General features: G+C 51.3%; 12 protein-coding genes across 12 annotated transcripts; 5 read left to right on the top strand and 7 right to left on the bottom strand.

Annotated features, from left to right (window-relative positions):
• Positions 1–533: 533 nt before the first annotated feature.
• Positions 534–2,848, bottom strand: N7458_008405 (putative chromatin remodeling complex subunit (Arp8); the record flags this gene model as incomplete). Its single annotated transcript, XM_056911787.1, has 4 exons — positions 534–2,147; positions 2,203–2,611; positions 2,670–2,748; positions 2,809–2,848. 4 exons carry the CDS (start codon positions 2,846–2,848, stop codon positions 534–536), a joined length of 2,142 nt encoding a protein of 713 aa, XP_056764613.1.
• Positions 2,849–3,412: 564 nt separating this feature from the next.
• N7458_008404 (ADP-ribosylation factor family protein) lies at positions 3,413–4,280 on the top strand (the record flags this gene model as incomplete). The annotated part of the gene is made up of 5 exons (XM_056911786.1): positions 3,413–3,487; positions 3,582–3,620; positions 3,691–3,774; positions 3,832–4,155; positions 4,254–4,280. The coding sequence occupies 5 exons, from the start codon at positions 3,413–3,415 to the stop codon at positions 4,278–4,280; spliced, it is 549 nt and encodes a 182-aa protein (XP_056764612.1).
• A 547-nt stretch (positions 4,281–4,827) lies between these two features.
• Positions 4,828–6,455, top strand: N7458_008403 (zinc-dependent alcohol dehydrogenase; the record flags this gene model as incomplete). The annotated part of the gene is made up of 8 exons (XM_056911785.1): positions 4,828–5,201; positions 5,269–5,350; positions 5,448–5,469; positions 5,532–5,612; positions 5,669–5,762; positions 5,821–5,871; positions 5,941–6,197; positions 6,271–6,455. 8 exons carry the CDS (start codon positions 4,828–4,830, stop codon positions 6,453–6,455), a joined length of 1,146 nt encoding a protein of 381 aa, XP_056764611.1.
• Positions 6,456–6,629: 174 nt separating this feature from the next.
• On the bottom strand, positions 6,630–8,718 carry N7458_008402 (Zn(II)2Cys6 transcription factor domain-containing protein; the record flags this gene model as incomplete). The annotated part of the gene is made up of 8 exons (XM_056911784.1): positions 6,630–6,769; positions 6,833–6,938; positions 7,000–7,106; positions 7,181–7,624; positions 7,677–7,938; positions 8,011–8,327; positions 8,390–8,631; positions 8,690–8,718. 8 exons carry the CDS (start codon positions 8,716–8,718, stop codon positions 6,630–6,632), a joined length of 1,647 nt encoding a protein of 548 aa, XP_056764610.1.
• A 479-nt stretch (positions 8,719–9,197) lies between these two features.
• On the bottom strand, positions 9,198–10,491 carry N7458_008401 (sugar transporter; the record flags this gene model as incomplete). Its single annotated transcript, XM_056911783.1, has 2 exons — positions 9,198–9,832; positions 9,894–10,491. 2 exons carry the CDS (start codon positions 10,489–10,491, stop codon positions 9,198–9,200), a joined length of 1,233 nt encoding a protein of 410 aa, XP_056764609.1.
• Positions 10,492–11,606: 1,115 nt separating this feature from the next.
• Positions 11,607–13,410, top strand: N7458_008400 (sugar porter family MFS transporter; the record flags this gene model as incomplete). The annotated part of the gene is made up of 5 exons (XM_056911782.1): positions 11,607–11,862; positions 11,917–12,086; positions 12,145–12,660; positions 12,707–13,202; positions 13,262–13,410. The coding sequence occupies 5 exons, from the start codon at positions 11,607–11,609 to the stop codon at positions 13,408–13,410; spliced, it is 1,587 nt and encodes a 528-aa protein (XP_056764608.1).
• Positions 13,411–13,645: 235 nt separating this feature from the next.
• Positions 13,646–14,285, bottom strand: N7458_008399 (uncharacterized protein; the record flags this gene model as incomplete). Its single annotated transcript, XM_056911781.1, has 3 exons — positions 13,646–13,858; positions 13,902–14,188; positions 14,228–14,285. The coding sequence occupies 3 exons, from the start codon at positions 14,283–14,285 to the stop codon at positions 13,646–13,648; spliced, it is 558 nt and encodes a 185-aa protein (XP_056764607.1).
• Positions 14,286–16,424: 2,139 nt separating this feature from the next.
• On the top strand, positions 16,425–18,090 carry N7458_008398 (inositol-3-phosphate synthase INO1; the record flags this gene model as incomplete). The annotated part of the gene is made up of 2 exons (XM_056911780.1): positions 16,425–17,128; positions 17,190–18,090. 2 exons carry the CDS (start codon positions 16,425–16,427, stop codon positions 18,088–18,090), a joined length of 1,605 nt encoding a protein of 534 aa, XP_056764606.1.
• A 250-nt stretch (positions 18,091–18,340) lies between these two features.
• N7458_008397 (putative 1-aminocyclopropane-1-carboxylate deaminase) lies at positions 18,341–19,678 on the bottom strand (the record flags this gene model as incomplete). The annotated part of the gene is made up of 2 exons (XM_056911779.1): positions 18,341–19,396; positions 19,673–19,678. The coding sequence occupies 2 exons, from the start codon at positions 19,676–19,678 to the stop codon at positions 18,341–18,343; spliced, it is 1,062 nt and encodes a 353-aa protein (XP_056764605.1).
• An 853-nt stretch (positions 19,679–20,531) lies between these two features.
• N7458_008396 (bifunctional alcohol dehydrogenase/S-(hydroxymethyl)glutathione dehydrogenase) lies at positions 20,532–22,162 on the bottom strand (the record flags this gene model as incomplete). The annotated part of the gene is made up of 5 exons (XM_056911778.1): positions 20,532–20,746; positions 20,831–21,468; positions 21,563–21,698; positions 21,790–21,904; positions 22,142–22,162. 5 exons carry the CDS (start codon positions 22,160–22,162, stop codon positions 20,532–20,534), a joined length of 1,125 nt encoding a protein of 374 aa, XP_056764604.1.
• A 1,578-nt stretch (positions 22,163–23,740) lies between these two features.
• On the top strand, positions 23,741–24,987 carry N7458_008395 (uncharacterized protein; the record flags this gene model as incomplete). Its single annotated transcript, XM_056911777.1, has 2 exons — positions 23,741–23,775; positions 23,862–24,987. The coding sequence occupies 2 exons, from the start codon at positions 23,741–23,743 to the stop codon at positions 24,985–24,987; spliced, it is 1,161 nt and encodes a 386-aa protein (XP_056764603.1).
• Positions 24,988–25,854: 867 nt separating this feature from the next.
• Positions 25,855–26,394, bottom strand: tim9 (protein transporter TIM9; the record flags this gene model as incomplete). Its single annotated transcript, XM_056911776.1, has 3 exons — positions 25,855–26,049; positions 26,224–26,293; positions 26,387–26,394. 3 exons carry the CDS (start codon positions 26,392–26,394, stop codon positions 25,855–25,857), a joined length of 273 nt encoding a protein of 90 aa, XP_056764602.1.
• Between the last annotated feature and the right edge of the window lie 181 nt (positions 26,395–26,575).

Here is a 26,575-nt window from a genome sequence, read left to right as displayed (position 1 = left end):
AACCTATCGATGCGAATCAGTTCTCAATTCTCATACGAAGCTTGGTGGGAGCAGACTTACCGGAGTGGTAAGTGTCGGTCGAAGAGGATGATGGAGGAGAGAACGCAGGAGCTGCGGGAGAGACAGGGAGAGTCCACAATCCGGAGTGGGCTGAGACTCAATGCTTGGGTGGGAATTTCTGGCAAAAGGCCTTGGAGACTCGAGGTGAAAGGGACCAAACCACTGCAAGACAACACGAACTGTCGGCATTCGGTAGCCAAATCGTTGACTTGGTGCTTATTCTGCCACACATGGCCGCCTTCCATTTTCGTGACCATGTACGAGACTCTATGTGGCCCGTGCATGGATCGATGATCTACTGTGAAAAAGGACATACTGTACAATGCCTTCGAACCTGGATGACAGAAAATCTCTGTTGATGTTGTAGACTGAAAAAGAACTTCTGGTCTCCCTATGATCTACCCTAAACACCAATCCACAAAAGAGAGCCTCACGAAGAACCTAGAAACATAGAAAAACACCTCAAAATGCCTTCAGTAGGCCCACATACACTTGTATGCCATCAAGCGATGGCCCAACCGATCATATTCCAGCTGGCCAATCCAGCTGTCGTTCGTGCCACTCAATTTTCCAAAGATACTGGCGCCCTTCCAGACAACCACTTGAGCATCGAGGTCTCGGGGTGGCACGCCAATCATGATCTCCTTAAGGAAACCAGGGCGAAGAGCCTTTAGTCGTGCCTCCAGGAAGGCATGGAGCTCGTTGGTGAGACTACCACCGCCAACCACCATGATACCACCAATGAAGTCTCGCATCTTCTTCTCATCGGAACGAGCGGCATGGGCGATCGAGGTCAAGATTGCGTTGTCTAGAGGGAAAACAGGCAATATGTCATCACGATACTCGACAGCTGGGCGAGCCGCTTGAGTCGATTGGGCAGTGACTGCTGGTGTGCCAGATCCACCTGCTTGGGGTGTCCCAAATGCTTCAGGCGCAGGAGAACCGGCAACAGAAGACCGAGGGGTGGCGTCTTGCTCTTGAATCCGACCCAGCGCGCTTGGCTGCTGGGGGCGACTGGGAGTCGCCTGCACATCAGGCTCTCCGTTGGCCTTGCCGTTGGAAGGCAGTGGGGGAGCCAGGGCAGTCATGATCTCGGACTGGGCTGCCGAAGTGGGATCGTTGGGCTGGCCATCATATATATCGACAGATCTTTCAATCAGCCTGCGTCGTCCTTCCAGCTTATGTGAGTTATCGAAAATGGTCGGCTCAAAGAAGCCCATAGGGGCCAAGTGTCCCTCGTCAAAGACCTTGAAATTGTGCTTTTCGGTATCCTGACCGGACACTCGGAGATGGAAGTCGAATGCTTGCGGCGACACTTTGGCCTCGTCCATAGTACAAATGTTCTTCTTCAAATCCTCGGCCAGTAGATAATCGTACCTACGCCAAAGGTTGATATCAGCATAAGACAAGTGGTCGTGCACCATCATCTTCATAAAGGTCTCGGTCACATCGTTTCCGCCCATCTTCAGGTTTACCCGTGAGTTCTCAATGCACATGCCTTCCTCGACGCAGCAGATTGATGTCTTCTGAGCTCCAATGTCGACGACACAGGCAGAGGTGAAACCGGCACCAAAAGTGGCCGCCAAACTCTCTTGGATAAAGCACACTCGGGCAAATGAAAACTCCCGCATCAGCATCTCCAGCACCTGCGTCACGTAGGACTTCTCGTATAGATCCGGGATCACAAATACACAGGAATACTGAGGCCAGTCCTTTTTGCTGTGGAGACCCAGTTGGGCTTTGATGGCCTCTTCGAGAATCAGAGAAATATCAAGGAACAGCATCCGCTTGCTCGTGTAGTCCCGTTCATTGCACCATCCGTTTTGAATGGGCCAAAAGAGCTTGTATCGAGGCTTTGAGGCATCCGGAACCCTTAGGGCCGGTTGACCGATAATGTACTCTGGTGGAGGCGAGTCAAGCTCCGTCCAATCAACGCGCTCGGGGTCATTATGCTCTGAAATGACTTCCGGCGTCTGCTTGCGGTTGAAGTTGATCACTCCCTCCTTCGGGTTAGGCAACATCCGACGCTTGTTCGCCTTCATTCGGACCTTGAGCTCCGCAGACATCTTGGTGTATTGAGAAGACCACTATCATCTGATGAGCCATGTTCAGGCTGCCTGTGCAGCGGTATATCAAGCTTACCTCTGGTCCAAAGACTCTCTCTGGATCTTCATCAGACCCGTCATCCCGCTTGAGCCTCTTCGGTTTCGGCTCTTCTCGATCCTCGCTTTCATTGGTTTTTGATTTTCGTGCAATAACCATGGGCATGGTCTTCGGCAAAGCATCACTTGAGAGGCCAATTCGCAAATTTTGGCTGCCAACGTGAATCACGATGACTTTCGAGCCAGCAGCCTCCGTCTGAGTTTCCTCCTCATCTTCCATGTTGGCATCGGCGTCTGCATCTGCTTCGGCTTCTGCATCCGCCTCTTCGGTTGACTTGTCCATCGCGCGAGCGCGATCGCGATCCTTGGCGCTCTTGGTCATCTTGATTCTCGCCTCTTCATTTGCCAGTCGGAATGGGAGGTATTGATCGTCTCTCTTCAGGTAATCACTAAAAGCGAGGGGATGCAATCAGCACTGTCTCGCTCCAATGACTTTTAGAGACTTACGTATAGTAGTTCTTCTGGTTGATTGCGGCGACTTGTGGCCAGCTCGATAGATCCATATTGTTATCCGTCCGCTCCAGACCTACCAGCTCGTTAGTAGATACTCCTCTGCGCAGTGCAGGGGAAGGATGTGTTAACATACCCTCATCGCGGAGGGCTTTGCCCGACTTCTTGCCCACCATGATGGGCAAATTGGTAGCGGTGGTTGTCTGGTTCGTTCGGGGTCAATTGAGGTTAGGGTGCGACGGAATCTAGGGAGTGGAGAGTGCGCAACCTGGAGCGGGTTGTCTCCGGACTTTGCGCTCGATGGGTCAGTTGTTGGTTCTCAATGGGATTCAACTGTAAGATCCACAGTCTTGAAATGTAGAAGGTTGTATAAGGAAAGAGACGCGAAGAGAACTGAGAGAAGAAGATGCCTTTGTCGGGAAGTGCGAGTGTCCATCGCGAATCGCGGCGCCATTCATTCGCATCTCCGATTGACCGCCCGCACGGACAGGCAGATCAACAGCGTCCAAGGCGGTTGCCACCAAAAGGACCCATCCTCACGCTTCTTCTGGTTCCCTTTAAGTCCCTTCATATTCCTCCACTTCTCCTGTCTATAGACACTCGGCCTTACCCCGTCCTTTGACGACAGCATCCCTCGTCGTCGCCCGCAAAACGCCACCGCATCAACATTCACCTCCGTACTCGCCGCCAAACACCGGCGCTCTGCGACCAAAGAGCACCGCACCGGATCATACACAACCATGGGAGGGTCTCTATCGCGTCTTTGGTCCCTTGTCTGGACGAAGAAGGAGATCCGAATTCTCATCCTCGGTCTCGTATGTCAACCTCTGACTGGCGCGGGGAGATTGAAACGCAGGCAACCATTTGCGGTCATGTGAATAAAAGACTAACTGAGCTATTCGAATCTAGGACAACGCTGGAAAGACCACCCTCCTCTACAGGCTTAAGGTAAGATAGGCAAAGGATCGTGCCTCGAGCGACATTCAACCCATGGAGTGCTAACCCACCCTCCGTTTAGATCGGTGAAGTCGTCACAACCATCCCAACTATTGGATTTAACGTCGAGTCGGTCACATACCGGAATCTGAACTTTAACGTCTGGGTATGTGGCTGCATCCTCTATATGAGCTGTACGCGTTACTAACGGCCGATCTTCCAGGATCTCGGCGGTCAAACGTCGATCCGCCCCTACTGGCGGTGTTACTACGCCAACACCGCTGCCGTCATCTTCGTCATCGACTCTACAGATATTGAACGACTGGGAACTGCAGCAGATGAGCTTGCAGCAATGCTGCACGAAGAAGAACTTCGGGACGCGGCGCTGCTGGTGTTCGCCAACAAGCAGGATCAGCCAGGGGCTAAGGGTGCCGGTGAGATTTCAGAGGCGTTGAAATTGGGCGAGCTGCGGGACCGGAACTGGAGCATTGTTGCCTGTTCTGCTATCGATGGCAAGGGTATTAATGAAGGCATGGACTGGCTGGTGGTATGTTTATTTGCCCCTCCTCGGTTATCGGCAACTCTCAGAAGTCATCCTTCTACATTGGATATCGATCATATACTGACTCAGTGATCTTCATACAGCAAACTATCCAGGCCGAAAACGCATGAAGTCCTCCTTTTGTTCTCGTGCTATAGATTTTATTTGAACTTTGATATACCTTGTCCTCCAAGCTGCTCAGGCCGCTTTGGGGCCGTTCTGCTGCATTCAGGGGTGCTATGCCACTTCTTCTCTTCGGCTCTGCAAAGACCAGCAGAGCCCTTGTCTTATATTGCTACATGATTTTGGGGTGTGGAACTTTACGGTGATTAGGATACACTTAATACAACTGCTGTCGAGGCTTAAGGGGAAATGGGGCAGTCCCATTGTTTATGTCTAATATCGATCTATATGTCGCCTTGAAAACTGTAGAGACCGAATATCAGAGGCATGTTGATTGAATGAATCCCTGAGCAGTGGCTGGCCAAATGTTCGGCTATCTTGCCTTCGTAGATAAGCGTCATGTAACCCCCGCATCTACACGCTGCTAATCGGCCAGCACATTTCAAGCCTGAGCACACTCAGTCCTTCCTTCTTACAGCCTTTTCTCGACCGTCTCCCCTGTACAGAGCCCTGTACGGACCTACTTACAGTCATCGCATTTTCAACGCAGAAACTATGGCCATCCCATCTGCACAGGTCGCTGCTGCGATTCCACCCCCAGGACCTAATGGATCTTTGAACATACAAATCAGCAAGACACACCCTGTTCCCAAACCCAGCGATGGAGAGGTGCTTATCAAACTGGAATTTTCTGGAGTCTGTCATAGCGATGTTCACAGCATCCGTGGCGATACTCCTATGCTGACCGATGTTGCTGGTCATGAGGGAGTGGGGAAAGTTGTTGCAGGTGAGGGGTTCCAAAAGACTAGTCTCATCGGACTCGACTTCTATTTTGTTGGTCTACAAGACACTGAGATTAACTTTCAAAATTACCTAGCTGGGCCTGGCCTGGACGAACAACAGTGGATTGGTCAAAGGGTGGGTATCAGGTGAGTACCAAGTCTCGTTATTGTTTGACCTCGCTTCGTAGCTTGATACTAAAAGCCTTCCTATTAGATGGCTATACAGCTCTTGTTTAGAGTGTGAAATCTGTGCTATCAACCATACCTCATGTCCCTATCAAAAGAATGCCGGAGCGGTACGTACTCAATCTGATATTGGCGTAGCGCGAATATTAGTCCCTTCTTTCCATCGCATAATATTGTCCCGTTCTAATATCAGTTCTCCATTGCTAGAACGTGCCAGGAACCTTCCAGCGTAAGTTATATTCTTCATTACTTTTACTTCACTGATGGGAAACAACTGAGCCATTGAATTAGAATACCTCGTTAGCCCGGCCATTCATGCCACTAAGATTCCGCCGGGGCTGGCTCCAGATACCGCGGCTCCCCTACTATGCGGTATGTTCAATTAATGACCTGTTTTTCTTTAGTTTTTACCCCTTAATATCTTGCAGCTGGTATTGCAATGTACTCCTCGATCAAGAAGACCAAAGCACGCCCGGGCGACTCAATCGTTATTCTGGGTGCAGGAGGGGGATTAGGACATATGTATGATCAAACATTCTGGGTACCGGTTATGTGCTCTAACTAATATTTCCTATTTTAGGGGTGTCCAAATAGCTGCTAAGAAAGGACTCAAGGTTATCGCAATTGACAAGTATGTTTTATGTCTACACGGTTATATTCCTCGGCTCCGTCTGTCAAGCCTAATGCTGTCACAAACTAGAGGTGAAAAGAAGAGAAAGCTCTGTCTAGACTTAGGCGCTGCGGAGTTCTTTGACTTCTCTGAAGTTGACATCGTCGAAGCTGTCAAGGCCTCCACATCGGGTTTCGGTGCACATGCCGTCATTTGCACGGCCAACGGAGAAAGGGCCTACGAACAGAGCTTGCAAATGTTGCGTCGTCTAGGGACTCTCGTCTGCGTTGGTATTCCGAATGTTCCTTTCAAGTTACCGGTCACACCGGTAGATATGATTGTCAAAGGTATGTCATAAAATGGACCATCCTTTCCCTTCTGCATACTCCTTTATGGCTATTTCTCACCATATCATCCCAGGTCTCACTATTGTTGGGAATTCTGCTGGCAGTGCGAAGGAGATGGAAGAATTGATGGAAATGGCGGTAGCGGGAGATATCAAGGCATGCATTGAGGTATTTGATCTCGCTGATATTCTAGACGTGCTGAAACGTCTTGAGAATGCGGAGATCGAGGGGCGAGTGGTTTTGAGGATCCCTGAGTAGGTGACAGATATTCATGCCACCGTTGGGATGACTGTGATACCCAGTCTTTCCGGGTCTCCCATTAGCGGTCGATTTGACCCGCCCAATGGAGGATCGCTTGGTAATCTCTCTGTTATCAGGACTGTGCCGTTATCAGTTTGTGCCACAATCCATGACATTTCCATCCCCTTCTCGTCAATCGCTTTCGAGTGTTCCCCAAGTTTCCTTAAGTTGACGCTGCAGCGCGTGTGTTGGCCACCCATGCAACCGTTCAGTGCGTGAAAGGACTTGAATCAGCATCTCCTGTTCTACCATTTCTGTAAACCGATCGCCACCTGGGACTCATTCATAAGTTCGAGGTCTGTAAACCGGATATTGATTTGATGATGGCCACTCACATAGGTGGAGGGCCATGCAACCGACAACCATTGCAGGGGGGACAGAGCTGTTTGATAACGCGACCCCGCACATTGTCCACACGCTCTTTCGAATTTGATACTTTGGCTATCCATTAGCAATTCTTCTCATCAATCTCAAATAACAACAGATCGCGCTTTACACTTACATCAGCTTCCTTTGCTAAACGTCTTCTCAGTGGCCCAACAGTCGGGAGGCCAGGGTCGTGCACAAATAGCAAAATCTTGGCCAATTCATGATATTGGTAACCGATTGCTGGTCATATATGTGATGAGCTTAAAGCTGGAAGATTTTCCATTAAAAAAAGAAGGCTCCCCAAGAGATCTTACCGTGCCATGGAGAACTATATCGAACATCGGCAAAGGTGGCTCCAATCTCAACATTGTCACTACCTATAAAGTATGGGTCGAAGGAGGGGGGCCGACTGTCGCTCCAGTGCTGGTTCTGTTCTTGTAAGTCAGTATGCACTGCCGTAGACCGTGGATTCGTGCCAAATGAGAATAACAAGACATCTGCACAGTGTGCGATAGCCTGGTTCGCCCATAAACAATCTCCATCATCGGGGCCCAGAGCCGTAAACAGCGAATGAAGGGAGCTCAGGTCCACGTCGGGAGCTTGTTGCAGACTAAGCGCGTTATAAATTTCCTGACGCAACCCGCTCCAGTAGACTGCTTGTCGCAGGCTTGGGGTTCTTGTCATCGACGGTGGCGGACCCTGTATGAAAGCCCTTGTGCCGAAAGAATGGCCACGAAGATCCGAGCCCGCCAACGGGACTTCAATCACAGTTAACGCAAAGTATTGAATCACTTGGCGAGGGGAACTGACCGTCAAATTCTTCTAGCAGGCGGAGAATGACGGTGGCTGCCAACAGATCGTCATCCATAGTCACTTCCTGATCGTTTAGTGCCGGGATCAAGGTCTCCAGGCAAGCCTGGTAGTACTGTGCTGATACAAAGGCATCATAGCTAGTAGTACAACTCAGCTGTCGCGCCGACAGGGCCATGATCGCATTGAACAAGGTGTCGCAATATCGGGCACGATTGGGAATGTGGACCGCAAAGTGCCGCTGATAATCTGTACAGTCAAACTGGTATAGGATAGTCAGACTTTTCGTCTTGGAGTGGCAACAACCAGTTCAAGGAATTGAGGATTCGCTCACGAATGATGATGTTCGGTCGACGAAATGTTTCAAAAGGAAGGCCTCTTCCGGGTCCCTCAAGGGCCAAGATCGCTGCTTAGGGGATAATTCATGCCCTTCGGCAATGCCGTAATATACTGGGCTCTGGGATTCATCTGTATTATTGTTGTGATTCAGAGTGTCGAAACCGTGTGCGGTCGATGGAAACTTTGGCGTGTCAGGGCTCGGAGTTGGTGGGTTGTCGCCGAAACCCAACCCGTCGGCCAAAGGCTGCGTCCCAATAGACAGATCGACTGTATTATCCAGCTCTCCATTGCCAGACTCTAGGACAAAATCAACTGCAAGTAAAATAGCCTGAATTAGACAATCATTTGAAAATGAGGGACAAGGTAGTTCCAACCTCGTGGCGGCGGCTTGACCCAAACCTGGTTACCCGGAAACCGAGTGCGAGGCCCTCGTCCTCTTGCCTGACGAAATCGAGTCTGTCGTTGGCCGCGCACGCAATTTCGTCCTGTGCGCGTACATCGGCCGCATTGTGGAAGGTTGCCATCGCCTTCGAGTATGGTCAGAATTGGGCGGTGCGCACGGAAGCTATGGAGTTGGGGCCTCTCACATTTATGATGCAGCAGACGACATGGATCACTAGATGTACAGATGCGTTAGTAACGCTCGAACTAGGGGTATTGTGATCGTCTCTGACCAGGATTTGATTTCCTTTGTGGTTGTCATTGCTGAGAAATTGAGAAGTTGGAGTTGGAGGTGCGGAAAAGTGCTGTGGAACCTGTGACTTTCTTGGGGCCTGTGGGGGAGGCTCGAGCCAGATCGGAGTCCCTCCGACAGAAGTATAAACTCCCAAATAGTCCCGAATAATAAGGTCGCCGTCAGTCGTTACAAAATTACAAATTTTCTCGACCTTCCAGTCTTGAATGCAAAGTTGCTGCTCATACATATGGACTGAAGATTGCTCAAGACCTAAAGTATGTCATGTTATCAACATCCGCTTCCATCAATCTCGTCCAGAGGGAAAGGCTGATGTTTTCTCCAGTCTCCCAAAAAAACTACAACCTATTATTGTGAATTATCATTTTGCAATCTATATCTTCTGTCTAAGCTCGAGTCCCAGCAAAGATCACCTTGAAGCATTAAGGGCCACATGAGAATCATTACCTCCTTCAACCCACTTCTCTCCTCCAATTGTACTAATCTCATTATGGCGAAACCTTTGGGTGGTACTGCGATGTCCTCTGCAGATTGTCGACTGAGCGTGGTAGGCGCTTAGCTACCCAAACTGAGTCCCAAATGCTAGCAGAGGAGACAAAAATCTGATCCACCTCTTCCAGACTGCGACCAGCGGTCTCGGGTATCAAGAAATACACAAGTAGCACCATGACGGCATTCAACCCGGCAAAGACGATGAAAAATCGCCATGCAATTGCATTGAAGGCAATTGGTGTGATTTCAGCAATCGCGACATTCAAGGCCCAGAAAGTGCCGACGCTGATACCGTTGATAGTGGCACGCATCTTCAAGGGCGCGATCTCGCCGACATAGAGGAAAGAGACTCCTCCAAAACCGATGATAAAAGTAAAATGGTACAAAAAGATGAATACAACCGCGACATGCATCGCGATCTTGTTTGTCGGCTGGGAACCCAGTCCAGCTACAAGAGCCAAGCAGATGGCATTACCTGCGGCACCGGCCAGCAGCAAGCCCCGCCGACCGAAGGCTTCTACGGTGAATATGCATACCGTACCTCCAATTATACTAACAAGTTGATAAGAGGCTGCTAGAATCCTGCAGGTCAGGGAGTCTAGCCCAAGGTATTGTTCAAATATGGTGTTGGCTAAAAGCAAAGCAGGGGAATTAGAAGGTTTCAGTCTCACAGAACAATGATAATAACATACTGAAAAACGTAATGACATTGATACCAGTTAGTTGCAAGAACAACATCACAGCTGCGGCAAGCATCGCTCGATGAAAAACTCTCTGGGGTCCCATTTGGAAGATTTGACAAAGAGATCCTTCACCAGAGAGCTTGAGTGATAACTGTATAGCCTCAACTTCAGCGTCTATCATAGGGTCGTCGGGCTTGACATCTTCCAGGGCTGAAAGGATATCGCGGGCTTCGACAACATGATTCTGTTGTATCAGCCATCGAGGCGACTCCGGCATGAACGAGATGGCTGCGATTATAGCGATAGAAAACAGGACCTGAAAAGCGAAGGGAAAGCGCCATCCCACACTTCCAGGAGCAAAAGACATGCCAAGATCGAGAAAGAGACTAAGCGATGTACCCATGCCGGCAAATAGACCGGTCGTCGACACATGTGCTCCTCGCTTTTGAGGCGATGATATTTCGGACTGCCAAATGGGCACAGTAGCGACCAAACCTCCACAACCAAGACCGAGAACCAGACGGGCGACGATGAGTTGAATGAATCCAAAAGCGCTTGCCAAATGAGACGATAGAAGGCATCGTGACTGCCAACAGGGCCGCCACATTGAGGCGATTGCCCCGAAGACCCAGGAATGGGGTCATATAGCGCGGAAGTATGGTTATATCTGAAACGATATGAACGGGTATGGCGATTGACTTTGGTGGTCATGAATGGAAAGCTAATTTAGCTCCTGAGAGGCTTGAGAGTATTGTCACCCTCAACGTCTCTCGAAAACATCCTAGCTGGGGGTGCTTCGCTGGAATAGTCACCTTCTTGGCAAATGTTATCGTTACCACATTCCATTCCAGTAATGTTTTGGTCTGGCGTCATAGATAGAAACTGCCCCACTGTCACTCATGCTGTGAAACTGCAGAATTGATTCTTACTCGTCAACCCTAATGTGAAATTCGAGAAGTACTTGTTGCACAGAGATACATCATGGTTAAGCAGCTACCCGCCACCGCTCTTCTCGGGACTCCAACAGGGCTACATGCCGATAGCAGCGAGAGTGATGGTAACTGGTAGAAACAAGTTCAAAGGGACCGATTAGAAAAAGCTCACTGGAATGTCACCTGGAAACTGGTAAAAATTTCTTCCTCTTCGATGTGTTTAGTGCGATCCATCTTCTTGCAACCCGGCCAAGAACTTCGAGCATGCTTCATTCTTAACAACAAGGCCAGTTGAGCTGGACAGAGCACTGAACAAAGCAGAAGAAAGGACGGAAATGGGACGAGACAAGTTTTATAGAGAATCTCTGAGAAGCCCTCAATTAGAAATGAACTATCTTAACATGATCATACTAGTAATCGTCGAATCTATACAATGAGGGCTAGCAATTTGAGTTTATGTGCTCCAGGGCCTCCCGACTCCCCACAGTGAGCCAAAGCACTAGCCCACTAACCGCGCGCAAGATTTCCATTTCGGGAGACTTTCAGGATAAGATCGGCCGCGAGCGCATCGAAACAGCCCCGCTCGAAACTGATCAGGCAGTTTATACCCGCAGCGCGCCCAACGCCCATACTCCATCAAGCCACTAAGCATCGGAAAGCCGCCGATGCGTCTGAATCTGGAGAAAACACTTCCCCAGGAATATCCGCCTCCAGCTGCTCGGCGGAAATCTGGAGAGCCTCCGGGGAAGGATCATCGCAAATCGCCGTGGTATATAAACTCGCCGGCAGCATGTCTCCGTGGGTAGAGATGGCACCGTTCTTCCCAGAGCGTCGAAACATCATGTTTTCCCTTAAACAGACGAAACTTATCCAGCCACCGTCGGGCACTGATCCGCTTCAGAGGCGGGAGGGGAGTACGACTTATCTTTATGTGGTTACTGCGTTTGTCTCTCTCGGTGCATTCTTGTTTGGTTATGATCAGGGTGCGATGGGAGTTATCGTTGCGGATCAAAGATGGATTGATTTGATGCATCCTAAGAATTCTTGTGAGTATAGTTCGAATGAGATGGTACAAATGTCTTGTCACTGACTGGATGTAGGGGTGACCGGTACTGTCGTGTCTCTCTATGATGTTGGATGTTTCATCGGAGCCATGTCTCTTGGATATCTTGCGGATCCAATTGGTCGTGAGCGGACGCTGGCGATTGCCTGCATTGTCTTCATCATCGGCGCAATTATCCAGGTTACATCTTACTCGATCACCCAGATTGTAAGTTATTTACCCAGGCCAAACAGCTATGTAATACCCCCGTGCTAAAAAATTTTAGACCATCGGCCGCGTGGTTCTAGGATACGGAGTTGGAGCATGTGCCGGTGGTGTCCCTCTATACGTCGCCGAACTCTCACCACCCGCGATCCGAGGCCGGATCGTCGCCATCGAACAGATGATCCTATGTCTTGGAGAATTAGTCGCTTTCTGGATCAACTATGGATTCAACTTTCTCGAGACTGACGATTGGTGGCGTATTCCACTGGCCATTCAGATTGTACCAGCCATCATTCTGGGAGTCGGCTGTTGGTTCTGGGTACCTCCCAGTCCACGTTGGCTAGCCAGCCAGGATCGTCATGATTGCGCGAAAGAAGTTCTCATTCGACTTCACGGGTCCGAGGCCGCAGAACTTGAAATGCAGGAGATCATGAGTTCCATCGAATTCGAGCACACGGTGAGCGAGGCCAGCTGGGGGGATATGTTCACTATGCCCGTGTTGCGTGTGACTCTGCTGGGAATGACGGTTCAATTCTTCCAACAAATTACGGGAACCAACTCGATTTTGTATTACACAGTAAGAGGCTGTCACCATTTACCCGGAAGATCAACACTGACACCAGATCCAGCCATCGCTATTCGAGCGCGGCGGAATCAAAGATCCCCGCACCGCCAACCTGGCTACCGGCGGCGTGGGTATTGTCCTCTTCGTCTTCTCCTGGATCCCAATCTTCTACTTCGATCGACTTGGTCGAAAGTCCTGGCTTCAAATCGGCACAGTCGGAATGATGGGAGCTATGATTGGCATCACCGTATTACAGTGGCATGCCGAGCACCACCCAGGTGATAACGCCAACTACACGATCATCATGTTCCCGTACCTGTTCTACGTGTTTTTCAACATCAGCTGGGGCGTGGGATCGTGGACCTATGCGGCCGAGATTTTCCCCGTCTCGATGCGAGCCAAGGGCAATGCTCTGACGACTGCTTCGCTTTGGGCAGCGTGCTATATCGTGGCGCAGGCGAGCCCTCCTATCGCTGATGCTATCGGCTGGGGCTTGTACATTATTTATTCTGGGATCTGTGTCGTGGCCTTTTTCTTTGTTCGCTATGCAATGGGTATGTAAGCTTTCTTATTACAATGGTGAATAGATTGGGAAGCTGACAGAAAGTTACAGTTGAAACCCGCGGCCGCACGCTGGAAGAAATGTCTCGACTGTTTGGTATTGAGAGTCGCCTAGCGGAGCGAGTTGGCATCAAGCCCAGTGATTTGCACAAGGCGTCAGCTGAGGAGCACGTGGAGGACGTAGGACCTTCGAGGCAGTGACGGAACATGCTAAGGCATACTCATACGGATGAACATTGAAATCTACGAGAAGTTATAGGTTTATCTGAAGGATGGCCGGACTCGAAGATCTTTGCCAATTTATTGGTTGATCTAGTAGAGCTACATGAAAATCAACACACCAACGGGGATATCTAAATCAAGACATTCTGAAACTCTCCCTTCCAACTCCGTAAAATCAACCGAAATGCTTCATACCGTTCAGCACCCCATCAGACTAGATGGTAATGTTGGGCACGCCGTCCAAGAAACCAGGCGGGAAACCCTGCCGACTCCCAAACCGCTTCTTCTCCCGCTGATCAAAGACCTGATTCGAATTGGCAGTTTCGTAGTACTTCACAGTCTTCACAAGATCCCATCTCGAAAAAGACCTCTTCACAGGGAGTGTACCCCTCCAGACCTGATCTGACAACCGCGACATCTCCACGAACTGTTTGACCAGTATGGCTGCATCGAGTAGCAATATCCTTCACGGGTAGATTTTTCGCCGAAGAGCAATACGTATAGTAGTACCAATGATCCTCCTTTTCCTGGTGCAAGTAAAATTTACCCGCCTCGTCAGCCCGAGGCCACCCAAGTCGTTGTTCTAGCTCCTTCATTTCTGCGCCCCAGTTGCCATACGCGCGGAGGGGCAACCGCTCGATGCGATCGGCGGAGTTGGTGCTTCCATTGGGGGCCGTGGCGCGAATAAAGAAGCAGTTTTGCTTTTGGGCTCCGGCACAGGTGTGCTTGTGTGATAGCCAGTCTTTCCTTTGGCAGTCTGCGCTGCAGTATCAAGATTTGGGCTGGTCACAGCTACCGCAGGTGAGAGTGCCGGGTTTAGTGCAGTCGCTTGCTGAGCAGGGGTCGACGGGCATGGTGTTGGCTGGGAGGGTGATGGTTTTGACGGTGTAGATGAGCGGTGGAAGCAGGAGGTTGATGAGAAGGCTCAATCTGAGGGCGGGGGTGAAGGTGCGGGGGAGATGGTGGGTGAGGGAGAGCATGGAAACTTCCAACTGTTGGAGATGGTCGCTGTGATTTGCAGCTAGAAGGCTCTTTCTGGCGATGAGGTGCAGGTCGGTGCAGGTGTCAGCTGCTTCTATCAACCCGATAAGCCTCGTTATCGCGAAATTCAGATTTTGGCAACGTGTCAATGGGTACGTGAATGGATCCAATGGAACGATCTGTTCCGAGACGCGAATCTTGATGTCGTTGTAATCATTGCGGCATCTTGGGGAGTGGACAATCGGGAGAACTCAAACAAGTAATACATTGAAGCCTAGAAGACTTGAATATGGACAATACTCTGGCTCATACGGAACAACATACCAGAAGATCATGCTCAAGCTGTCTATAGAGGTAGCTAACTTCCACAGGTAAACAGCAATATTTCGAAAGGGAGTAATAACTGGTTCTCAATTGCAAGACCTCTGCTCCAAGACAACAGCAAAGCTTCAGAATTCGAGCTCCCCATACAAAATCCGCGGATCGTACTTGGTCTCCTCTGGATTAGGCCTTACGGAGAGGTCCGACGATCACAAGCGAGACTGGAATATGATCACGAGTAGAGGAAGATTCCAACAGGATGTGTTAGTTGAGTTGAGTTTGCAGATCCAAACACTACGGGTTGTTTACGGAACATGAAGTACAGAGATATATTACTTGATTATGTACGACGCCAGGAGGGGCAATGATCCCACCACATTGACGATTATCAAGCCATTGGTGATGTGGCCGGCAAAACCAAGGCCAGAAGTGCGGTGACCAGCACAGCCGTGCAGTAAACAGCAGTTCTGTACTTCCGTATGTGGCACCAAATGCAGGAACCAGGGCCGAGGGGAGCCCGGAACTGCAGACCGCCAGTTTGGAGCCCCGCGAAAGCCGATCAGTGAACGAATGATTAGACAACGATTGCCCCTCCTTGCGATTGCGAGCACGGATCACCGGCTGGGTCGAGTCCGAGGGGTCAAAACGGGTCACAGTCGTCCCTCGAGAGGGTTAACTCTATGATCAATGGCTTGATCAATGGCATATTGCATGACCAGCATCAAGTTCTCGACCTGTTGATGAAAACGTAGCCTCCAGCGAAAAAGGGGTACCTGGCCAAAGGCTGGAACCATTACGCGAGTCCAGGTACCCGACAAAGCCTGGCCAGAAGCGGAGCGTACCGTGGCCAACGGGAATAGCGGCCTCCATTGGCCCAACAAAGACTCTTTGGAAGCCATCGACTGGCCCCAGTACTCGTGGATGCCCACTTTTGCTGGTGCTCCATAAATGCAATTAGCATTAGGCGAGGTCAAGACGGACTGGCTTGCGTCAAATGAAGAAGTGGTAGGCACCGGATGGCAGTCGCCCGCAGTCGGCTTGAAGGAGCTAGTGCCCAACAACCAGCTGGTCCTGGAAATCCATCGAAGATCTCTTGAATCCGGAACTTCCTGATTGGTCCAAGTAGATTGTTGACCGGGAGAGTAGTGAAAAAAAAAACAAGAAGATGTGGGAATCACACATAGGGAAAAAAAAGGGGGGGGAACTGGAGAGACAGGAGAGCCCCGGAGACAAGCGGACCTCACGTGTGGGCCAACCCTTCGTGCTGCCACTATTTAACCAGTCCCTGCCCACTTTCTTCCCGCAACCAACTCTCTTCGTTCCTCCAGCTACCAACCCCTTTTTTCGGTTCGTATAAGCCTTGTCAGTAGGTTCGATCACTTCTCCTCGAGACAGTGATCACATACAACCGTCAAAATTTTCGCCACTCAGCTTAACTCGTGAGTCTTTCCCCCCTCGCCTCGTCGGCCTCCTCGGTCTGCTCTCGAGGCAATGTCGTCGTCAACTTTCCGTTCAATGCAGTCGCTAACCAGCTTCTTCCCAGGCGGCACCACCCGTTCAACGGCCGACGCACTTCCAACCGTGGAGGGGCATCGGATTACGCATTATACTTGCAGTAGATCCATTCTGAGCACGCTCTAGTTCACTCTTCTCAAATCTCAACCACTCTCATCAATACTCCTGTGAACGCAATGGCTCCCCACGCAAGCTCGGATGTTGCCAATGGCACCGTGAACGGGTCGGCTCGCCAAGAGGCCACCCCTCTTTTCACTGTTCAGTCGCCCAACGTTGTCTACACCGACAACGAGATCAAGAGTCAGTATGCCTACCAGACCACCGAGATCACCCGCACTGCGGACAACAAGATGGTGGCCACTCCCAAGGCCATCAACTACAACTTCAAGGTGGAGCGCAAGGTCGGCAAGGTCGGTATGATGCTGGTCGGCTGGGGTGGAAACAACGGTTCCACCGTCACCGCCGGTATCATTGCCAACCGCCGTGGTCTCTCCTGGGAGACCCGTGAGGGTCAGCAGAATGCCAACTACTACGGCTCGATCGTCATGAGCTCGACCGTCAAGCTTGGAACTGATGCCAAGACGGGCGAGGAGATCAACATTCCCTTCCGTGACCTGCTCCCTATGGTCCACCCCAACGACCTTGTCATTGGCGGTTGGGATATCAGCAGCCTTGACCTCGCGGCCTCTATGGACCGTGCCCAGGTGTTGGAGCCCAGCCTCAAGACCCTGGTCCGCAAGGAGATGGCCGAGATGAAGCCCCTGCCTTCCATCTACTACCCGGACTTCATCGCCGCCAACCAGGAGGACCGTGCCGACAATGTCATTGAGGGTACCAAGGCCTGCTGGGCTCACGTGGAGCAGATCCAGAAGGACATTCGGTGAGTACCCCCTCTGCAGTAGTTTTGTGGAGATCATTGCTCTTGCTAACTAGAGGCACAGCGACTTCAAGGCTAAGAACGACCTCGACAAGGTCATTGTCATGTGGACCGCCAACACTGAGCGCTACGCTGACATTGTCCCCGGTGTCAACGATACTGCCGAGAACTTGATCAACTCGATCAAGAACGGCCACGAGGAGGTCTCCCCCTCCACCGTGTTCGCTATTGCTTCCATCCTGGAGAATGCTCCCTTCATCAACGGCTCCCCCCAGAACACCTTCGTCCCCGGTGCTCTGCAGTTCGCTGAGCAGCGTGGTGCCTTCATTGGCGGTGACGACTTCAAGTCTGGCCAGACCAAGATGAAGTCCGCCCTGGTTGACTTCCTGATCAACGCTGGTATCAAGATCACCTCCATTGCCAGCTACAACCACCTGGGTAACAACGACGGCAAGAACCTGAGCTCCCAGAAGCAGTTCCGCTCCAAGGAGATCTCCAAGTCCAACGTTGTGGATGACATGGTTGCTGCCAACCACATCCTGTACGGCAAGGATGAGCACCCGGATCACACCGTTGTCATTAAGTACATGCCTGCCGTGGGTGACAACAAGCGTGCTCTGGACGAGTACTACGCCGAGATCTTCATGGGTGGTCACCAGACTATTAGTCTGTTCAACATCTGCGAGGACTCTCTGCTGGCTTCTCCTCTGATCATTGATCTGGTTGTTCTTGCCGAGATGATGACCCGTGTCAGCTGGAAGGCTGACAGCGAGGGTGCCGAGTACAAGGGCTTCCACAGTGTGCTGAGCGTGCTCAGCTACATGCTCAAGGCTCCCCTGACTCCTCCCGGTACCCCGGTTGTTAACGCTCTTGGCAAGCAGCGCTCTGCCCTGATCAACATCTTCCGTGCCTGCGTTGGTCTCCAGCCCGAGTCGGAGATGACCCTCGAGCACAAGCTGCTGTAATTGAGGCTACCCTTTGTTGATCCTTCTGGTCTAACTTGACCACCATCCTAACTATAGTCTCTCGTTGACTGCAATGCAAACTGAAATTGATATTCTCGTCCCCTCGAAGTATTCCTGCCTCGTACCCAGTAGTATCATCGTAGATCCACAGTTACGCTTATCAACAAAAGTCAATTGCTACCTCTATACCTTGACTGCTTCACACTCCCTCCCCTCTACTTCTGGACACGACCAATCTCCGAATAAGCATTCAAAGCCAACTGCCCTCCCAAATGGGCATACAAGATATTCCCCCCTCAATCTCCCCACGCCGAATCAAATCGACCATCCCCGCAAAACTCTTCCCCTCATAAACCGGATCCGTAATAAACGCCTCCATCCTCGCCGCATACTCAATAGCCTCCCACGTCTTCCGATCAGGCACCCCATAAACCCCCGCATGATACCGATCATCCAGAACCACATCCTCCTCCGAGATATCCTCCTCGCGCAGTCCAATCTTCGCCGCCGTACTGCGCGCAATACGGAGGACCTGCGCGCGGGTCGCATCCACGGTCGCCGAGGCATCGATCCCGATCACCTTGCGCGGGGGATCATCCGGGTACAGTTTGGCGAGTAACTTGAAGCCAGCGATCATCCCCGCGAAAGTCGACCCGGTCACGGCACACACAAGCACCGTGTTAAAGAAGATGCCCATTTCACCCTCCTGCTGTCGGACTTCAAACGCCCACCGCGCAAAGCCCAGTCCCCCGAGTGGATGGTCTGATGCCCCCGCGGGTATATAGTACGGCTTCTCGCCCGCAGCTACACACTCGTCCACCACAGACCGAACGGTATTCTTATGCTCGATGCCAAACCCGGACGGATCAAGTCTCACATCTGCACCCATCAACCGCGACAACTGGATGTTCCCTACAACATCATACCCGCCATCCTCCCACTCAACCCAATGCTCCTGCACGAGCCGCGCCTTAAGCCCGCTCCGCGCCGCGACGGCCGCAACCTGGCGGGTATGGTTGCTCTGCACGCCGCCGATGGAGACCAGCGTGTCGCAGCCCTGGGCGAGCGCGTCTGCGAGCAGGTACTCTAGTTTGCGGGTCTTGTTGCCGCCGTAGGCGTAGGCGGAGTTGAGGTCGTCGCGTTTGGCGTAGATGGTGACTTGTGGATGGGGGTTGTTGGTAGCGAGATCGGCGGTTATGCGGGGGGAGGGCGTGGATGGGGGGAGGGGCCGAGGAGGAGGGGGGTTCGGGGGATGGTGGAGAAGGGGGGTGGGAGGGGGAGAGGGGAGGTTGTGGTAGATAGATTGCTTGTGGAAGGGGTGATAGTCATTGTAGTAGACAGTGTAGAGTATAGTGGTGATAGTCTTGTAGTAAGGTGGGATTATATAAGAGCAGAGTAGGTATCGGAGGAGTACAGAGTAAAGATCTCGTAGAATGGCAGGATAATAGAATTGGAAACAGTAGACTCAGACTTGATTCAATGGAGTCAAATCCATGCCATGAGAGAGACATAAGGGCATTTTATATGTCAACCCCCCTCCTACATACTATCTAACTACTATCTACATACATCTAACCCTCACGGCCATCGTCCGTGAATATCCACAACCACCACCAAAAACATGCAGGACATGCAACACGCAACACGCAGCATGCATCACCCCCTCCTCCCCCCATCGCCAAAATCACCCCATCAGGACCAACCGATCCAATCCCAATGCCTATCATCCATGCATCCCGCCCCTACAGCATAACACAGCACAGAACGGTACCTAATTAACCGAAAATATACCGAGATCGGGAGGGGTGCTCCTTATCACATCACTGCGGAGAAGAAACCTTAAGTGGGGAAGCCGGACATTTGCCGCAGCCAGATGACTGGCATGACTGGCTGGTGAGGAGGGAGCCGCTGTGGTTATCGGGTGATGATCGTGGGTTAGTGGATTAGTGCAAGGTGTGCAAGATGAAAATGGAAGGGATCGAAGGTTTGGCAGCCTCGTATCGATGGTGATGCCGATTGTAAGCGGTGACCGGGAGAGGAGGTATAGTTTGAGGTGTCGGAGTTGGGTGATTGCTCCGCGGGTTATCGTTATGAGAGGACTATGCTGGAATTGGGTTGGTTTAGGGTTGGGAGTGAAGATGGGTTAGGTTAATTGAATCCCTCCATAAGGTGAGACATCATACGAGAGAGGGATGATTAACTGACACACACTTCGTCCAGGTAATACCAACCACCAAGGTGTCTCGGGGTGAGGACCTTGTGGAATTCCCAATACCTACTAAAACCATTCACGTCCCTTGGGATACTGTCTGGCGAGCTGATGACTCTACAACACTACATTGAGACTCTGGCACAACTATATTCATCACAACAAAAGGAAGTCATATTTCACATCGAGCCTTTTTGGGATCGTCATCAACTATATCACGTATCACAACAGTCTATTTCATATCCACCACGCAGCGAACGCAGTCTCCCGCCTTCATCTGCTCAAAGGCAGTGTTGATGGCTGACAGAGGCTCCCGGTGGGTGATGAACTCGTCCACCTTGAGGTTGCCGTTCAGGTAGTCATCCACAAGACCGGGCAACTGGGTACGACCCTTGATACCACCAAAGGCACATCCCTTCCACACACGGCCGGTGACCAATTGGAATGCTATGAAAAAAAAAAAAAAAATGGTTAGTATGAGTTGGGATATTAAGACGACTGCAGTAAGATAGCAGAGACAGGGTGACTTACGCCGAGTGGAAATCTCCTGGCCAGCGGCAGCAACACCAATAACAATGCTCTGACCCCAACCCTTGTGGCAGGCCTCGAGAGCAGCACGCATAACACCGACGTTACCAGTGCAGTCAAAGGTGTAGTCGCAGCCACCATCCGTCATCTCAATCAGGTGCTCCTGGATAGTCTTGCCCTGGAGCTTGGTAGGGTTGACAAAGTGGGTAGCACCAAACTTGCGAGCCCAAGCCTCCTTGCCATCGTTCACATCAACAGCAATGATCATGCCGGCCTTGTTCTTGACAGCACCCTGCACGACGGACAGACCGACACAGCCGACGCCGAAGACAGCCACATTGGAACCCTCCTCGACCTTGGCGGTCTCAACGGCCGCACCGTAACCGGTGGTGATACCACAACCCAGCAGACAAGCGCGGTCAGTGGAGATCTCGGGGGTCACCGCGACGACGGAGATGTCGGCGACGACGGTGTACTGGGAGAAAGTCGAGGTACCCATGAAGTGCAGGATATCCTTGCCGCGGGCCTTGAAGCGGGAGGTACCGTCGGGCATGACACCCCGACCCTGGGTAGCACGGATCTTGCCGCAGAGGTTGGTCTTGCCAGACTTGCAGAACTTGCACTCACGGCATTCGGGGGTGCTAGAACATGGTGAGTTGAGGGGTTCATCTAAGAAAAAAAAAGCCAATGCAAAAAGCAGAGGCCATGCATGAGAAATCAGAGAAGAAAACATACTAGAGGGCGATCACGTAGTCGCCGGGCTTGACAGAGGTCACACCCTCGCCGACCGACTCGACGATACCGGCACCCTCGTGACCCAGGACGATGGGGAAAGCACCCTCGGGGTCCTTGCCGGACAGAGTGTAGGCATCTAATTAGTTGGGGGATCAGTACACCATCTCGTATGTTCCCTGACCTTGCGCATTGCTTTGTGCATGGCGGGGCCTAATCGCGGGGCTTACCGGTGTGGCAGACACCAGTGTGGTGAATCTGAATGCGGACCTCATGGGCCTTGGGGGGAGCGACCTCGACATCCTCGACGGACAGAGGCTCACCGGCAGCCCAGGCAATGGCAGCCTATGAAAACAATTCGGTTAGAATTTAGGTCATGGAAGGGTACCAGTCGGTGCAATTGATGGCGGGGTGTATTGCGGCGCGCATTGTGGTGTAGCGCGGGGTAAGGCCAACGTCATTACGCGCGGGATCGGAAGGGGAGCTTGAGCTTTACCTTGCAAGTGATGGTCTAGCGGGCATTGTTAGTTTCCTGATCAACCTTGTAAAAAATAGTATGGCCGGGATTGGGGAGCAAAGTACCTTTCCTACGGTGCTGGCCATGGTTGTATGTGAAGGAAGTTATGTGCTTTCGTCCCACACAAAACTCTAGAAGGCGGTGGTGGTCAGTGACGGAGTCGGCGGAAGGTGGGGGGGGGGGACACAGAAAAGACTTACCAAGTTTGCAGGTTAGAGCAAAGGACGGGAAGGAAAGGAAAGCGGACGAGTGAAGGGTTTTGAAGGGCTGCAATTTGCGTGGAAAGTGGAAAGTGGAGCAAGCAGGCAATGAGGGGAGTGGGGGAAGAAGCGCACTGAGGAGGTGGGAGAAGAATACGGTAAAGTATGGGAACCTGAAGAGGAGAGAAGAGGAGATGAGGAGAGCGTGAGGGGCCCGTCTCCAACGGCTGGCTGGCCCGACGCGCCCGGTAGCTTTGCGATCTAGGGGCTTTCCGCTGGTTATAATTGGGAGACTTGGTCGATGCAGTCTATCTTTGAATCTACTGGAGCGTCGAGCTATCTACAAGGTAGCTATCGAGCTAGCTATCCAGCTCTCGAGTGGATGCCCTCGGAAAAGCACAGCGACACGGTCCGTCTCCGTCCCCACCAGGACAAGAGAATCATGCAGAAGACAATCGATAGTCAGATTACACAAAGAAGAAACTTGTGACTATACAATGTTGAGAATCATCACAGAGTCTACTGGATGACATCTTGGCGGAAGCGAGTAGTAAGCTCATCGCATCGAATCTATAAAAGAACATAGCGAATCTGACCCCGCATAAGGATGGAGAGCTCACGAGAGGGGAATCCTGTCCAGCCGCCGGGATACGGGACCGCCCCCGGTCTTATCGCAGTTTCTCCCTCGCGGGTTCCCAAACGGGCAAAGGGTTCCGGCGTTTGAGAAAAGTTGCAATTCCGCGGTACTCGACCAATCACGCCAAGATCATGGCCAGGCGCCAAGCGCTCTATCATTCTTCTCAAGAGGTTTGTTATGATGAAGCTACTTCGTACATATCTAGAATCCGAGACTGCCGAAACATGCCCAGTCCTAATCACTAATCACATGACACGCTAATACTATACAAAAAAATAAGCTACATTATTTCCGTCCACACTAGTCAGTCATGGCACTGTCACTTATCCAAAAATAGCCACCCTACCCACTAGTACTATGGCTTCGTCCGTACCGACGAAGCACGTACCAAATGGCCGGAAAACACGATATTTGGTAGTGTAAGCTCGTTGCTCGGCGTCGGCTCTCATCGTGGCCCACGATCGTGCCGGGATCGGCCCGTCCAGACCGTAGATCAGGGTCCGTAGCGCCTGAACTTCTGGTACAGATGAATGATTGAGCGGACCGCAATAGATTGAGGCGCGCACTCAATCCCCTAAAAGCAAGGAGATGACGCGGTTTTGTATTTAAGCGTTGAACTTGTTTAAGCCACTCGCTTAATCTCGCTGGTCTGGATCCCTTATCGGTATTCGCATTCATAGTAACCAGCACACAAGGATTAAAACTGATGACTTGAGTGGTTTAAAATTAGAATGGGAAGATAATAATCGAGAGAAATAAAAGAACTCCCGCTCTGACTTGCATTTCATCGCCTCGCAATACGTACATCGAACAGCTTATTATTCTCCATGGCAACTGGGAAGCTTCAAATCTATCAACACGGGTTCGGAATTCTTCCTCATCTAGCTGCACAATTGCCCTTCTACGTCGTATTCAACATGGCATTGCTTACCCATCTCCAACCGCCAGAATCTTAGCAACTTTCCCTCCCGGATCGTCACCGCCACCTAGCCAGCCCTGGCTGGTTGCACGAGTAGATCTTTTTCGGGGCCGAGAAACCCAGATATTTCTGTACTCTAGCCTCGAGGCCGAACATACATCACCTCCGGCAGTATTTTCTCTCCCTACTGATCCTGCGCATGAAGCAACCAAATCGCGCGGAACAGGATTTAGCGGCCCAGACTCCATCAACACGAATCTCGTTGCGTCGTTCCTGACAGCTAGCCCGGAGCACCTAGACGTCACCCGAGAGCAACTCTTAAATATACTGTTATATGTCAAGGCCAACCTACTACCAGAGTACCTGACATCACTATCCGCAATCGGAGCCAAATCACCACCAATTTCCAACAACGACGCGTTTACTCTAGACCCGAAGGCCTTTTTGATCGGGTCACTACATACGGGCCTGTTCACGCTTCTTCTATGCTCAAAGACGTTCGCCTATCCACTGATCGACGCAGACGTGGATCTAGACCCCTATCGCGGTATAAAGATTCATCGATTCGATGGTCGGCCCTACCTGAAATATTTCTTTCAACAGTCCCGCCTCGACTTCGTCCTTGCTGGGGGTGAGGTTCCTTTGCCAAAGGGCCATCGGTATTGTGATAGACGCGGGAGACTCGGTGTCCTCGCCTCGCAGCTGGGCCTTGTCCAGAGCCGTACGTATATTCCACGGTCAAAAGCGCAATTGTCGAGTATCCCGAGCGTGGTGATATACCACGACTCGAGGGAAGAAGAAAATACGCATGGCGGCTCAGACTCTACATATGCTGCTTGCGAGGAGAAGGATGAAATGCCCATCGCGTGGGCTTTCCTCGGCCTAGATGGCGCTCTAGCGACGCTGCATGTTGAGCCTGGCCACCGGGGCAAGGGACTTGCTTCTTGCTTATCGATGGAAACTATGCGTCGGGGAATGCATCCGGATGGGATGTTTGGGGGCAAAGGGGAAGATGAAATGGCGCGGAAGCAACTGACAGAGTGGGTTCATGCGGATGTGGCTCAGTATAATCTGGCTAGTCGGAGGGTGATGGAGAAGGTTGGGGGTGAGGTAGCGTCAACTGTGATGTGGACTGTGATAGAAGTCTGTGATTAGGACTCTCGAATTAGAATTACTCATTGCGAATGGATGTGCTGTTGTTGCTGAACTGGGTATAACTGTCCACTTATCAAGTGCTTGCAACAACAACCTATCCGACTCGTCTGTTGGCTCGTCGAAACCCTCCTGGACTACTTCTTGAGTTTTGTATTAGGGGATTTCCTGGTGAGCACAAATTGGTTGTTTTAATGGGCATAAGCGCGTATTTCCGTATAAGGTCATATACAGAGCTCTAGTTTGAATGTTGTCGAGTTCTGTCCTCTTCCGCAGCAATGTGAGCCTCGCTCGGCCAACAGTGCTCGTTGTAGACGCACGGCGTCTACCTATATTCGCCCTATGTGTCATTTCTTTGCACATACTGAACCTGTAATTGACTCTCAATAGATATCTGGTTTAGTTGTTGATGGGACTAGGGTTTGAAAGACTGTACTCTACATTCCCAGACATGATCCTATCTGGACCTTGGCACTCGGCTTAGCGAGACTATGCTTTAACATCAGACTGGGGCGATGCCGCTTTTATATTTGAGGAATCGAAATGAATAGGGACGATCATTCTCCGTATTTCATCCCGTCCAAATCACTATGGTACATGAAGGGAGCCCAAACCCCCAGCAGAACCTCCCGTAGACCTCCATGAACACGGCTATACGAGCATTGTCCACCGGGGGATTTTGCAATCGGCTCCCAGAGAGGGGAGGTTCCCGGACCGTCTAGGTCAAGATCTTACTCGGTCTTGACCTCGGTCCGAGCGAAGCACAACTCTTCTTCTATCATCGTCACAACATTCTCTCCATCTCCTGCCTTGATCGTTGTCGTCTTTGTCAAGGCACCCTCGGGATCCAGGATATCAGAGACTAAACACTTATTTGCCGCCCAGCTGGCCGCTCTGCATCATGGCGGCGTTCTGCTCCTGGAAGCGCTCGTTCAGACGTTGGGAGCTCTTGAGGTGCTTGTCGACGCAACGCATGATGCACTGCTCTTCCCGGTTGATCAGGGACTTGGTGGTGAAATCGTTGACGCAGTCATCGAAGCAGCGCTGGACCATCTTGGAGTACATCTAGAGAGGGGTATTAGAAATGAGGTAGGGTTCTAGCGGGAAGACTCGAAGTAAGGCTGGAAAAAGATGGCGAAGACGGATTCAATTCGAAAGTCCGAAATTGAGGTATGCCAGATTGAACGGCCGGGTGGGATAGGTGTTCCGTGGAAGGGGGTAAATTTGGGTGAAGCGTACAGTCATAAACTCCTTGAGCTGCTTCCGCTCCATGCGGGCAGCGAACTCGCGCTGCTCGTTTGCGTTGAGGCTATCACCATGTCATTTGTCAGTTTCGGAACCTGCTGGCGAGATGGAGATGCCATTTTTTTTTATTGTTGATGGCGATTGAAGGAAGACATACCCGTCCATTATGTGTGATAGAGAGTTGAATGAGATTAAGTGGTTGTTAGGAAGGACGTCTGCGTGCAAAATAACAACCGGTTCGGCGAGGCGTGGAGCTCCGAAGCTGCTTCTCGGCGCAACTACGTTTGTCCGCGGACCGGGATTGAATCACGTGAGTCAGACTGTGTCCAGAGGGTATGGCATCTCA

Source organism: Penicillium daleae (assembly GCF_028827525.1).
Source record: "Penicillium daleae strain IBT 16125 chromosome Unknown utg000007l_segment0_segment0, whole genome shotgun sequence".
Lineage (NCBI taxonomy): Eukaryota > Fungi > Ascomycota > Eurotiomycetes > Eurotiales > Aspergillaceae > Penicillium > Penicillium daleae.
Note: the sequence above shows the minus strand (reverse complement) of the source record. Positions and strands in the feature narration are given on the sequence as shown.